Source organism: Rana temporaria, chromosome 1 (genome assembly GCF_905171775.1).
Source record: "Rana temporaria chromosome 1, aRanTem1.1, whole genome shotgun sequence".
Lineage (NCBI taxonomy): Eukaryota > Metazoa > Chordata > Amphibia > Anura > Ranidae > Rana > Rana temporaria.
The window spans coordinates 638,944,208-638,957,889 of NC_053489.1; the positions used below are offsets into that span (position 1 = coordinate 638,944,208).

The 13,682-nt window shown below is 43.4% G+C and overlaps 1 protein-coding gene across 1 annotated transcript in view; it reads left to right on the plus strand.

Annotated features, from left to right (window-relative positions):
* The window catches only part of CC2D2A (coiled-coil and C2 domain containing 2A), a 196,974-nt gene that overhangs the window by 92,411 nt on the left and 90,881 nt on the right, over positions 1-13,682 (plus strand). The window contains exons 17-18 of the mRNA XM_040335450.1: positions 4,431-4,587; positions 11,572-11,719. Of these exons, the coding sequence (XP_040191384.1) occupies positions 4,431-4,587; positions 11,572-11,719 (305 nt within the window). The remainder of the gene's footprint in view (positions 1-4,430; positions 4,588-11,571; positions 11,720-13,682) is intronic.

Sequence of the window (13,682 nt, forward strand, 5' to 3'; positions counted from 1 at the left end):
CTCCTTTTATTCCTGTTCTGTGACAACCCAAAATTTGGGATTTTCTTTCACCTTAATGCTCAGTGATAACATTTAACAGGAAAAATAGAAAGGGAGAATTTCCCTAAAGGGGGCACAGACAAACGACAAAAACACGATGGGTGTTCTAAAACCTTTCCTCTGTATCTAAAAAAAAAAAAGGTTTGCCTTTAGTTATACTTGAAGCTTGTAGTTCATATTTGCTGATGTAGGTTTATTCTCAAGCAGAAGCGTTATGCCACGTACACGTCGTTTTTCGGCATGGGGAAAAAAACTTTGTTTTTCAGCATGTCCAAAAAACAACATTTTTCCAACTTCATCATTAAAAACGACATTGCCCACACACCATCGTTTTTGAAAAATGATGAACAAAGCGCGGTGACGTACAACACGTACGACGGCACTCTAAAGGGGAAGTTCTATTCGCCTTTGGGCTGCTTTAGTTGATTCCGTGTTAGTAAAAGACGATTTGCGCTTTTTTGTCTGATGAATGTGCTTACTCCATTATGAATGCTAGTTTTACCAGAACGAGCGCTCCCGTCTCATAACTCGCTTCTGGGCATGCGCGGGTTTAAAACATTGTTTTGGCCCACACACGATCATTTTTTTACAACCCGAAAAACAAAATTTTCAGAAGCCGAAAAACGAGTCGCAGATTCGGCAAATAAAGCTAAATGGGGGCAAAGATAAATATTTTAAAAAGTCCACTAAATATAATTTTATAAGACTGAATTTTTACTAACACTATCAAGGCTAATTATTCCAAGTCTTGCATGGCCAGGCATGACTAGTTCAGTCTGTTGCAATGTATATAAACAGACTCGCTCTTCACGCTGACTGAGATGTACCATTTACACCTTAAAAGTACAGCTGGTCTCCAGAATACCATAATGTATTATCGCACTTGTCAGAAAATCAGTGTCCAGGAAAACAGATCCAGCTGGGTATGGGCATTCTATCACAGAGACATAATTTATGTTGTACACCTTAATATGGTTAATAGGCTCCAGCCTGCAATATATCAGTTTGTCTGATTTGTGTGTTCATAGAATTACATGCTACAGGTCTAGATAAATCACAGCACACCCAGCAGAGCCAATAATGCATGCCTCGGCGGAACAGAATGCTGGTGTGCGAGCATTGGAGAAAAAACTGGGGCTGTTAGTCATGGTAACCAATGAGGTTCAAATGGAGCAAGTGTTTGGTTGGCGAGTGGATTCAACATTTGTATATCTGCGCCTTTATATTAGCTATGATCTATGTCTGAGTTCAACAATCTGTGAGACCTTAAGCCCCAGGGTGCAAACCGATCTTGGCTTTCCGTCATTGTGCTTCTATGTCTCCTTCCTGAGCCCCCGATGCAGCTGGGAACAGAGGGTTTGTGATCACTTATAAAAAAAAAAAAGGGTATTTATAATGTTTTTTTTATGTTTATACATAAATGTTTTGCCTTTTTAATTTCTATTTTAAACTGAATGGGTCGTTATGTGTTGAAATATCTTATCTTATTGATTGACAACTGTGTAAAAAAAATATATATACATTTTTCATTCTCTGTCCACATTTTCCAAAAACTTGTGGCAAAAAATATCATTTTTAAAAGACCCACTTTGCCTTTTAGAAAATACATTGGAGGGTTTCCTTTCCAAAATGGGGTCATTTTGTGGGTCCAAAGCCCAGGTGCTCCAGGGCTATAAAAATGTGATATGTAGTCAGGAAATTACATCCGTAATTTATGCTCCTTGAAAGCCAAATCAGGAGTGGGTAATTTGCGCGCCTGCTGCCTTCCTTTGGATGTGGTAGCCGTGGGCATCCGGGCGCTTGACCCAGACTCCCCCTCACGAGGGGCGCCCAGTCTTGAGGCTTCCAAACCTTCCGAGCCCTCCTCCGCCCCCCCAGGTAAAGGGCAGTGGGGCTCGTGTGGTACCCGGATCGGCCTGCAGGCGGTGGGTTCCCACTCGGGGCCGGAGGGGAGGGCTGCTGGGTAAAGGAGCGGCGGGGCTCGTGCAGTACCCGGCTCGACCTGCCGGCTGGTGGGTTCCCCCTCGGGGCCGGAGGGGAGGGCCCCCGCGACTCCCCTCCCACTGACGCATTCCTCTTGATCCCGTGGTGCTGGGGTGGGGAGCCGAGCACCGAGAGCCCCGTGGCCGAGCGCTTCCATCTCCCCTCCTGCCGACGGTGGCCCTCTAAGAAGTTGGACGCGGACCGCCGGGGGCCACGTAACTAGTTAGCATGGAAGAGTCTCGTTCTCCATGCTTCTAAGCTGTGAAATAGTCTCACACATGTGGTATGGCCATACTCTGGAAGCTTAGCAGAATATGTTTTAAGGTGCAGTTTAATTTAGTCAATCTTACAGGAGCAGTCTGGTTTGTTTTTAGGGAGGTGAATCTTCAGATCATGGTGGAGCGCTCTATAAATCACAGTAGTGACTCTGGGAGCCTGATGGGTTTATGTTAGTGCAGAGACGAGAGGGAGGAGGAGAGAGGCATCCACAAAGGCTGTTTATCTCATTAACCATGTTGGACACCAAAGATGTGAGATCATCACCTGTATGGCCAACTGATGTCTCATGTGCAGGAGGGCTTTGGAAAATGGGGAGATGTTGGACATAAAATGGGCTAGCCCTTGCCTCCACTTTAAAAGCTCAAAAAACAAAAACATCTGTTCTTTTTACAACAGTTAAGCCAGGGGTTGACAAATTTGCTTGGAATCTAGGAGCCAGCTAAAAAAGTTAGGAGCCAGAAAACGCGCCCCGTCCCGACGAGCTTGCGCGCAGAAGCGAACACATACGTGAGCAGCGCACGCATATGTAAACGGTGTTCAAACCACACATGTGAGGTATCACCGCGATTGGTAGAGCGAGAGCAATAATTCTAGCCCTAGACCTCCTCTGTAACTCAAAACATGCAACCTGTAGATTTTTTTAAACGTCGCCTATGAAGATTTGTCGGCATTCCACGAGCGGACGCAATTTTGAAGCGTGACATGTTGGGTATGAATTTACTCGGCGTAACATTATCTTTCATAATATAAAAAAAATGGGGATAACTTTACTGTTGTCTTATTTTTTTATTTAAAAAAGTGTAATTTTTCCCCAAAAAAGTGCGCTTGTAAGACCGCTGCGCAAATACGGCATGACAGAAAGTATTGCAATGATCGCCATTTTATTCTCCAGGGTGTTAGGATAAAAAATATATATAATGTTTGGGGGTTCTAATTAGAGGGAAGAAGATGGCAGTGAAAATAGTGAAAAATTACATTAGAATTCCTGTTTAACTTGTAATACCAACGGCCACCACCAGATGGCGCCAGCTTACACATCTGGTGGTAATAACTTGTAATACCAACGGCTCACCACCAGATTGCCCCCCTTCCAAGCCAAGTCGCCAGGACCCTATTTCTAGTCGCCATGGCGACCTGGCGCCCGGGATTTGTCGAGCCCTGAGTTAAGCATTTTAGAATATAATAACTAGAATAATCTAAGTTGCTAGAGGCAATGTATGCTGTTCCATTTGCACCACTTGTTATACATGAGTCTAAATGAAAGCTATTTGTTCCCACCCAGTGGATTTATATGCATGGGTGGAATTGCAGGCTTTTGGTCTTGTGTTACTGTTTTACTGGCCCTTATTTCATATTTAATATATAAATGGAAAAAACTGTGCTATTAGAAATAACTTTTAAAATTAGAAAAATAAAAATAACAAAAACGGATGGCCCAATCCAAAATCAGCAGCTAAATGTGCTATATACACAGAACATAAATGAATAGGAAAAAGCCACGCTAGTCAATGTCCAAAATTATTTGAGTGAATTGATTGAAGAGCATAAACTTATTTTAATAATTCCAAAGGCAAAATTAATTCATCCAGTAGTTGACACCACAGTAATTGATTCACAAAAGTGCACCACCACCTTGTAGAAAACTTGCTTACCAGATAGCAAGCAAACCAGGCATGTGGCTATAGCCCAGCCAAGGCATTTTCTTGCACAGCAGATCTCAAAGGATTCCTGGATGGATGGTTGCAATGAAAATCTGACCAAAGCCTAATCTTGTCTATTCCTAATTTTATTGTTTAGTAAGAAAGATAGTTACACCTACATTTCCGAAGTTAAAATCGTGTATAAATTGTAAAGCCGGCCAGCTACAAAGCAAACTCCCGTCGTCCTAACGAGACATCGTGGTGACGTCAGTATGTACCCTTACAGACGCGTTTCGTCATACGTGATGTCAATGGGGAACCTTATTTTAGATTCATTGTTCATTTTGCCAGTGACAACCATGGATTGTCAACCATGGCTCTGCGTTTGTTTGTTTTTTGTCTGCAGTCATTACTTTTTATTATTTATTGTATAGCGTTACATAACTTGTTGGCACGTTATAAATTTGGAATTATAATGTTTTCTCTTAGATACATGAAACTGCTGGATATTTGGGAACAACGCTGCTGGCTGAGGCTTTCCTACCTATCCCTGAGACCACAATGCTGACTGGGAGCGCTCCTGTGGAGGAAGTGGAGTTCAGCAGTAACCATAGAGTCATGTATGACCATGAAGGTGTTGGCAGTGGTATGTATAATGTGACGGAGATGGCTAACTCTTCCATGATTCACTCGCTATATGCACGTTCTTCCTTCTAGTTCCTATTTTTTCTGTCAATAAGTTTTTATTGAGTTAAAAGGAAAGATACAGACAGTACATAAGCGACAGGCTAAACAACAGCCCCAGGGGGCGATTCCGTCAGTTCCACATACGAAGCATATAAGATAATGCATCTAACAAGATCTTAAGAGGTAGAGGAATTCCAATAACTATAGCATTCATGCAAACAGGCCTAAATGAATGTACTGATGCACCTACTGATGTGAGGTATTATTTCCTCGTAGACCAGACCCGGACCCAAGGGCAACCAGGATCACCCCACCCCCAGCACCCCTCCTGGGGCACATGCTGTGCCAAGAGCGAGGCCCCCGCGTCCCCCAGGTCCTAGTTCCTATTTTATGCTCAGACGAACACCATTCTAAGAATGCATTATTTTAACGGCTTGTGTATAGCGTGTGTTGTGTTTTTTTTTTTTTTGCTTCTGATATGCTTGTATAGCAGTTGTAGGAACTTATAAGTTAAAGTGGTTGTAAACCCTTTACAACCAATTTATGCTACAGGTAAGCCTATTTTAAGGCTTACCTGTAGCTACCCTGGATATTTCCTAAACCTGCACGATTTAGGGGATATCGCCTGTCCCCGCCGGAGCCGTGATACCCGGAAGTAACCCTCGGGAGAGATGTCGCTGCCGGAGGGTAAGGTAAGTAATTCATAATGAGCTAGCATGCTGTGCATACTAGCTCATTATGCCTTTGTCTTGCAGGTTTTTTTCATTGTGTTGCAGGGTGTTTTAAAATACTTTGCATGCTGCTGTTTTATGTGCATTGACCTGCTGTGTTACATAAATGGGTACCTTCAAAATGTTATCTGCTTATTAGGTTGGACACAATGCTGCATACATTTCGGGTTTTATTTCTGGTGTGAATGAACTTTCATAACTGTCATAAATTTTTTTTAGATGTACCTTTTAATTGGACCAGAGATCTTTATTCAATAGAAAAAACCCACTTTTAATGAATTAAAGAAGAAATAGGAGTTTTTAGCAGTCTTTTCCTCATTATATACAAGGGGCCAGATTCACAGCAGAGATACGACGGAGTATCTCAGATACGCCGTCGTATCTCTCAGAGTATCTATGCGACTGATTCATAGAATCAGTTACGCATAGATAGCCCTAAGATCCGACAGGTGTAATTGTTTTACACTGTCGGATCTTAGGATGCAGTACCGCGGCCGCCGCTGGGGGGAGTTTGCGTCGTAAACCAGCGTCGGGTATGCAAATTAGGAGTTACGGCGATCCACGACGGATTTTCGCGTTCGCTACGACGCCGCTAGTCTAGTTTCCCGTCGCAAAGTTAGTCGTCGTTTTTGGTGCCTTAACATTACACAGCAATCGTATTGCTGTATAAAGTATGGCCGTCGTTCCCGCGTCAAAATTTAAAAATTAATGTCGTTTTGCGTAAGCCGTCCGGGAATACGGAATTACGCTACGCGCGCCACCGCTCGGAAAAATGACGTCACTGCGCGCAAAGCACGGCAGGAATTCCGAAATGGAGGATGCGCAGTAGGTCCGGCGCGGGAGCGTGCCTAATTTAAATGGCACATGCCCATTTAAATTACGCAGGCTTATGCCGGAGGCCGCCGGCGTAGTTTTCATCGCAAGTGCTTTGTGAATCAGGCACTTGCGATGAAAACTTGCGGCGGTGTAACGTATCTACGATACGTTACGCCGCTGCACTTCTACCTGAATCCGGCCCAAGGTTCATAATATTGCTACTGCTTGAGCATCAGAAAGCAATTCAGGCCATACATCTGCATGTTAGTCCAAAAAATATGAGATTCTGGGTCCTGCACTGGTGATATACAGGAAAAGATAAATCAGCTGTATGAATTCAATTCAAATGTGCTCTACAAAATTATACACATTAGGAGCCATGCTGAAGTAATCTTATCTGGTGTATGGGAATAAATTATAATGAAGGGCGATCGGAGTGTCCTGTCACACCCAGCTACAATAATAAGAGCCGTACAGGCAGCTGCAGATCTGCAAGTCATTTCAACATACTTACATTCTGAGGAAATGGAACATCGTCTGTCATTGTATCGAGATCTTGGGTAGGGTTGTTGATGATGGATTTACACTAAAGATGGAAAAAATTCTGATTATTTCATTACATTTGTCTAATAACTGAATAGCATAGAGCCCTATGTACATGAATATTTGGAATTCTCAATGGTCCAGGGCTTTGAGGCCTCCCTACCACTGGCCACATAGACAATGCTTTGAGGCCTATGGCCTAGTATACTAAAAGGTGAAACTCTTTTTACCCCACATATTATAACACTGCAGTCTTTGAATAGTGGATTCCCGGGCTGGTCTAGCATGTTGCCCAATCTTGATACATTGCCAAAAAACTATTCTGTTTATTTCAAAATCCTATCTACCCAAAGTATATATCAAGTCACTTGATAAAGGGGGGGGGGGGGGCATCATAGCAATGTAGACATACTGTCTGTCTCCCCCACTCTTCTCTGTATCGTGGGTTTCCAAAATCGGTGCGCAGTGCAGGCTGGTCCAGGCGCATGCACAGTAGATCGTGCACGCCAGAGCCAAGTCCCGGCGGTCAGCTTACTGGATGTGATTATCTGTCTCCAGTTACATCTTGCAGGGACGTTTCAGGAAAGGCAGATGAGACAATGCTTTTATACAGATTACTAAATATGAGTGTTTTTATTCTTGAAGTGCAATAAACAGTATGGGCTAGATTCAGAGAGAGTTACACTGGCGTATCAGTAGGTACGCCGTCGTAACTCTGAATCTACGCCGTCGTAAATTTAAGCGTATTCTGGAAACCAGATACGCTTAAATTAGGCTAAAATACGACCGACGTAAGTCTCTTACGCCGTCGTATCTTAGGGTGCATATTTACGCTGGCCGCTAGGTGGTGCTTCCATTGATTTCGGCGTAGAATATGCAAATGAGCTAGATACGCCGATTCAAAAACGTATGTGCGCCCGGCGGATTTTTTTACGTCGTTTACGTAAGGCTTTTTCCAGCGTAAGGTTACTCCTGCTATATGAGGAGTAACCAATGTTAAGTATGGACGTCGGTACAGCGTCGAATTTTGCATCGTTTGCGTAAGTCATTCGCGAATAGGGCTTTGCGTAAATTACGTTCACGTCAAAAGCATTGACTATTTGCGACGTGATAAGGAGCATGCGCACTGGGATATGTTCACGGACGGCGCATGCACCGTTCGTTAGAGACGTCATTTACATGGCATCATGTTTTATTTACATAAAACACGCCCACCTCTTCTCAATTTGAATTTGGCGCGCTTACGCCGGCAGATTTACGCTACGCCGCCGTAACTTAGGGCGCAGGTTCTTTGTGAATCCAGCCCCAGCCTCACTTAGTTACGGCGGCGTAGCGTATCTGAGATACGCTACGCCCGCACAAACTTACGGCGGGCTATCTGAATCTAGCCCTATCTTTCTAGAGCGGACGTGAGCTCTCTTCTTTCTTATGTAATATGAGGCCCTACTTAAACAGGAACTTTACCCATTAATCTTTAAAAATAGAAGCAAGTACCTTTTTTTAAAAGGTACTTGGGAACCTACGGTGTCCAGTGCTTTCTTCCCGCAGCCAATTCTTCTCTCCCCTTGCTAGATCCTTAGTGCCACCATCCTGGATTTAGGATCGGGCTGTGACTTCCTGATGCTGCTGCAGGGAGACTGGTCTTGCAGCCTCCTGGGACATGTGACACATCACAGGAAGCTGCGGACCAGGAGGGAGGTCGGGCGAGGTGACGTCATCCTCACCTAGGTGAGAATTGAGGAAGTGGGAGCAGTTACAGACAAACAAAGATTGTAATGTGTGGTGAATTTTAGAGATTTCCAATCTGCCCCTGTGGTGATGAGACAACGGACATGTCTTGCCATTATCATGCACTGCTACCCCATTCCACCACTGCCTACAAATAAGCCTTCAAAGAGTCACCATTACATCAAAGTATTATCATATAATTCCCACAAACAATGTGGTTGATTTACTAAAACTAGAGAGTGCAAAATCTGGTGCAGTTCTGCATAGAAACCAATCGGCTTCTACGTTCAGCTTGTTCAATTAAAGGGGTTGTAAAGGTTAGTTTTTTATTTTCTAAATAGGTTCCTTTAAGCTAGTGCATTGTTGGTTCACTTACCTTTTCCTTTGATTTCCCTTCAAAAAAATGTTTTCTTTTGTTTTCTTTGTCTGAATTTCTCACTTCCTGTTCCTCCTCAGTACGCTGTTCTGGCTGACTAACCCCCAGTCAGAATGGCTCGAATGATGGGGGTAAGCTTACTGAGGAGAAACAGGAAGTGAGAAATTCAGACAAAGAAAAATAAACATTTAGAAGGGAAATGGGATGAAAAGGTAAGTGAACCAAAAATGCACTAGCTTTATGGAACCTATTTAAAAAATAAATAATGAACCTTTACAACCCCTTTAAGCTTTGAAAAAAAAAAAACAACAACCTGGAGGCTGATTGGTCTCTATGCAGAGCTGCACCATATTTCGCAGTTTTAGTAAATCAACTCCAATGCCTTTTGCACATCTGTCTTCCCATTTTGCTGGTCATACATGAAATGATGCATTCATCATAGATTCGATCATTTCAAATAGCCTTTCACTTAAGTAGCAGTTCAGCGAAGCATGAAGTAACTTTAAATCTACTGGCAGTGACATTCCAAGACTAATCTATCTAACCCTGTAAAGCAAAAATCGCTATACATACCTTTTCTGAAGCCAATTGGGTCTGGTCTCCAGCAGCGGATGCTGTGTGCAGGAGACGGCCGATAACGACTGGCAAGTTACGTCACCCATAGACTTACTATGGCGCTTCCATTGTCGGCTGCCTCTCCTGCACACGCCTACACACAGAAGCCGCTGCTGACAGCTCAGCGTAGGGTTCGCTGGTCTGTATAGCAACTTTTGCTTTACAGGGCTAGATGGAATAGTTTTACAATGTGTCTGTGAGCAGATTTAGCGTTTAGTTTGTTTTTGGCTGATCTTCTACTTTAAGAACATTTATTAGACCAACAAAGAAAATAGGTAATTTTGATTGAATTCAGTTGGAATTTCCTTTAGAACTGATTATTCAATTTTCATGAAAATAGTATTTTCTTCCTCAAGCCACCCTATTTGTAAGTATGATTGTTTAATGAGAATGATCATTATACAGTTTTGTTCCAAATTATTCAACCCCCCGATGCTGTAAAGGGTTTTAAGGAATTTAGTGTACATTTGTAATTGTATTCAGAATGAAATCCTACAAGGACTTCTTAAAGAACCATATGCAACTAAAATGACATCAATTGGTTTTGTAATACAGTAGTAAATGTTTATTTTGTGAATTCTTCATTTACACAATTATTCAACCCCTTAAAGACTACCACTCTGAAGAACAGAGGTTCATTGAAGTGTTTTCAATCAGGTATTGAAAACACCTGTGGATGTCAGGGAGCAGCAATAAAGCCTAATAAGCACCAATTAGGCAGCTTTAAAATTACTGTGATACTCGGCTCCTTCTGGACATTTACTGGTGTGGTTACAAACATGGTGAAGTCAAGGGAATGGTGTGGGAAGACAAGAGAAGAGGTGATTACTCTTCACAGGAAGGGCAATGGCTATAAGAAGATTGCAAAGATGTTAAACATACCAAGAGACACCATAGGAAGCATCATTCGCAAATTCAAGGCGAAGGGCACTGTTGAAACGCTACCTGGTCGTGGCAGAAAGAAGATGCTGACTTCGACTGCTGTGCGCTACCTGAAGCGTAGAGTGGAGAAAAGTCCCCGTGTGACTGCTGAGGAACTGAGAAAAGATTTGTCAGATGTGGGTACTGAAGTTTCTGCTCAGACAATACGGCGCACACTGCGTAATGAAGGCCTCCATGCCAGAACTCCCAGGTGCACCCCCTTGCTGTCTCCAAAGAATAAGAAGAGTCGACTGCAGTATGCCAAAAGTCAGAAGTTTTGGGATTGTGTTCTGTGGACTGATGAAACAAAATTAGAACTGTTTGGGCCCATGGATCAACGCTATGTTTGGAGGAGGAAGAACAAGGCCTATGATGAAAAAAACACCTTGCCTACTGTGAAGCATGGCGGGGGGTCAATCATGCTTTGGGGCTGTTTTGCTTCTGCAGGTACAGGGAAGCTTCAGCGTGTGCAAGGTACCATGAATTCTCTTCAGTACCAGGAGATAGTGGATGACAACGTGATGCAGTCCGTCACAAACCTGAGGCTTGGGAGACGTTGGACCTTTCAACAGGACAATGATCCCAAGCATACCTCCAAGTCCACTAGAGCATGGTTGCAGATTAAAGGCTGGAACATTTTGGAGTGGCCATCGCAGTCACCAGACCTAAATCCGATTGAGAACCTCTCGTGGGACTTAAAGAAAGCAGTTGCAGTGCGCAAGCCTAAGAATGTGACTGAACTGGAGGCTTTTGCCCATGACGAATGGGTGAAGATACCCGTAGATCGCTGCAAGACACTTGTGTCAAGCTATGCTTCACGTTTAAAAGCAGTTATAACTGTAAAAGGATGTTGTACTAAGTACTAAGATTGAATGTCACTTGGGGGTTGAATAAAACTGATAATGATGTGAGCACAGAAAAGACATTTGTGGTTATTTCATTATATATGTTATGTTACATTTGTCTGACCTACACGTGCCTCTTTGATTTAATTGTAAGCAGGATGACTGAATGATCAAAATCAGTGTCAAACTGGGCAAAACAATCAATTTCAGTGGAGGTTGAATAATTTTGAATACAACTGTATGTGTAGTAGTTGTATCATTATGGAGAGTCTTAAGTGAAGAACCTATAATTGTAATTTAATCTCATGATGTGATTCTTTACTCTGACTTATCCATTTTATCTGTGGTTGTGCTCTCTGTACTTTCAGATGTGCCATTTTCTTTTGAAGCTGATGGAAGTAATAAGATGGCTCTGATGACTTCTGGGAAAGTGTCCTACTGTGTGTCCTGGGCGGTTGGGGAAAATGGAGTGCCATTGGTTCCTTCTGTGTCACAGCAAAAGAATGCTCTTCAACGGTAAACATACACCACAATTTTTTTTCTAGCTATAGACAGATGCTTATTATGAATGTGAAATTTGGCCTACATTTATGTATCATGATATTAAAAAGGAAACCCACATAGAGAGAAATGTATCATTTTCAACCAGTAACCTTTGTTTTCCAAAATGCTTGATGCCTGACTGTCTTGCTGGTCTTCTGTCTTAGTACATTCTGAATCGGTGACCCAGAATAAATATGCAGATTAGGAGTTCTGACTTCATTGGTTGCATGTTTTTTTTCAGGTAATTGAAAGTATAGAGGCAAGTGCATAGCAACTGTTAATTTAAGGCAGTCAGCAATGGCAGCCTCTATGGCAGGTTTCCTTCAACAGAAGGAATGAATGAATGACTTGTATAGCGCAACGCATGCGAACTGAATTGCCTCTGGGCGCTTTTTCCAGCCAGTATCTACTTGGCTGGTGCGGTCATTTTTACCCCGTAGGATCATGACACGCTAGGGACACACAGTCATACACACATATATACATATATACATATATACTGGGCCAATTTGGACGAGATCCAATTTACCTACCAGCATGTCTTTGGAGTGTGGGAGGAAACCGGAGTACCCGGAGGAAACCCACGCAGGCACAGGGAGAACATGCAAACTCCAGGCAGATGGTGTCGTGGTTGGGATTCGAACCAGCAAAACCTTTTGCTGCTAGGCGAAAGTGCTACTCACTGCACCACTGTGCTGCCCAATGACAAACAGGAAGTCATGGCCCCAACAGCCAATCGCGTCCTCCATGTGACAACACATGATATGACAGTCAGCATGGGGCCCATTCAATACTACTCAGAGTAACCAGTATCTTATAAGATCATTCTATTTGTTCTTACAGGCTTGAGAAGATCTGTGGGGACATTGCTACTGCGTTACGAGTATACTGACAAGGCAGATATCAATGTCCTCTTATAAAAGCAGATATGTATCCAAAAGGGATAGTGTAGCCGCAAGAGAGATTTAATATATTTCTCTCGTTATGCAGACTTCGCTTCTCTAATGTGCATTGCCATTTGAAGGCAAGAAGCCCAGTACATTGCGCTTGATACTTACAAACCGGCAAACGCCCACACACACAGAGAACAAGTCTCCAAGCCCATGAGAAGGTTTTCTTACTGACGGTTTTACTGCTGGTCGCGATTTGAACCAAGTGCGCTCTGCTAGCGCGCTCCTCGATTAAATCAGAGACAGGGAGACAGATGACAATCTATAAAACACACATCCTAGAATAAAATGTCCACACGAGTCCAAATAATACAATTTCCACAACACCACTGTGCTGCCTGGATTACATCCGGAGAGTAGACCTAAATCTCCATAACAATAGTGTTAATACTGTAGTTCTGTAGTAATGGATCTGTAGATGGGTCTTCCACTTAACCCCTTCCCGCCGAGCGTACGCGTGTCACGTACCTGGTTGGAGGCCGAAATTCCCCGAGAGGGCTCCCCTTGCGGCTGAGTGCAGTACACCTCTGAGGTTGGGTACAGAGGGTGTAGTGCCCAGAGAAGCACAGGTTGCCAGATGGATCCAGAAGAGAAGAGGTGGTGAGTGCCTGAAGAATACTGGAGAATACAGGAAACACCGCTGGGCTGCAGTCTCTAGGAGTCCTCGGTAACACTTGGCAAGGTGTGCACAAGGAGCAACCGTGGAAGCCAGCTGGGGATCAAACACTGTGGATCCAGGCAGGAGATGCAGGTTGCAGGAACGGAGACAAGCCAAAGGTCTGGTGTTGGAAAACAGGCAGGAACAGATAACTGAAGCAAAGTCTGTGAAATAAGCCGGGATCAGATGCTGGAGAAGGTAACAAGTCAGTAAAGCAAGCCAGGGGGTCAAACCAGGAGAGCGGATCAGACAGGTCAGGAACAAGCCGGGTCACAACAGGAAATCCAAACAGCAGTAGTACAGAGACTCGGGAAGGCTGACGACAATC